The following is a 290-nucleotide window of genomic DNA, read 5'->3' on the forward strand; positions in this document are numbered from 1 at the left end:
GCAATTATTTATTTATTGTTATATTGAGATGAACAGAGAGGCATAGAGCAAAGTAGCTTACCCTGAAACAGGGGTGGATTTCAGAAGAGTGGCATCACAGTTGCAATTTGAAGAAGAAAGGCATAAATGGACTCCATCTCCTTCAGATGAATCAAATTCAAAACTCAACTCCTCGAGCTCCGTCTCAACCTCCAACATCATATCACACTTTTTTGGTAAATCACATCCAATCTGCAGACATAAAACGATTAATACTGAGACAAGTGATAGTGACTAGTGAGAGTAGTGGA

General features: G+C 38.6%; 1 protein-coding gene across 1 annotated transcript in view; it reads right to left on the reverse strand.

Moving 5' to 3' along the window:
* The window catches only part of LOC107488127 (uncharacterized), a 4,122-nt gene that overhangs the window by 2,081 nt on the left and 1,751 nt on the right, over positions 1-290 (reverse strand). Inside the window, exon 2 of the mRNA XM_021143740.2 lies at positions 70-231. Within this exon, the coding sequence (XP_020999399.2) occupies positions 70-231 (162 nt within the window). The remainder of the gene's footprint in view (positions 1-69; positions 232-290) is intronic.

Source organism: Arachis duranensis, chromosome 5, assembly GCF_000817695.3.
Source record: "Arachis duranensis cultivar V14167 chromosome 5, aradu.V14167.gnm2.J7QH, whole genome shotgun sequence".
Taxonomy (NCBI): domain Eukaryota; kingdom Viridiplantae; phylum Streptophyta; class Magnoliopsida; order Fabales; family Fabaceae; genus Arachis; species Arachis duranensis.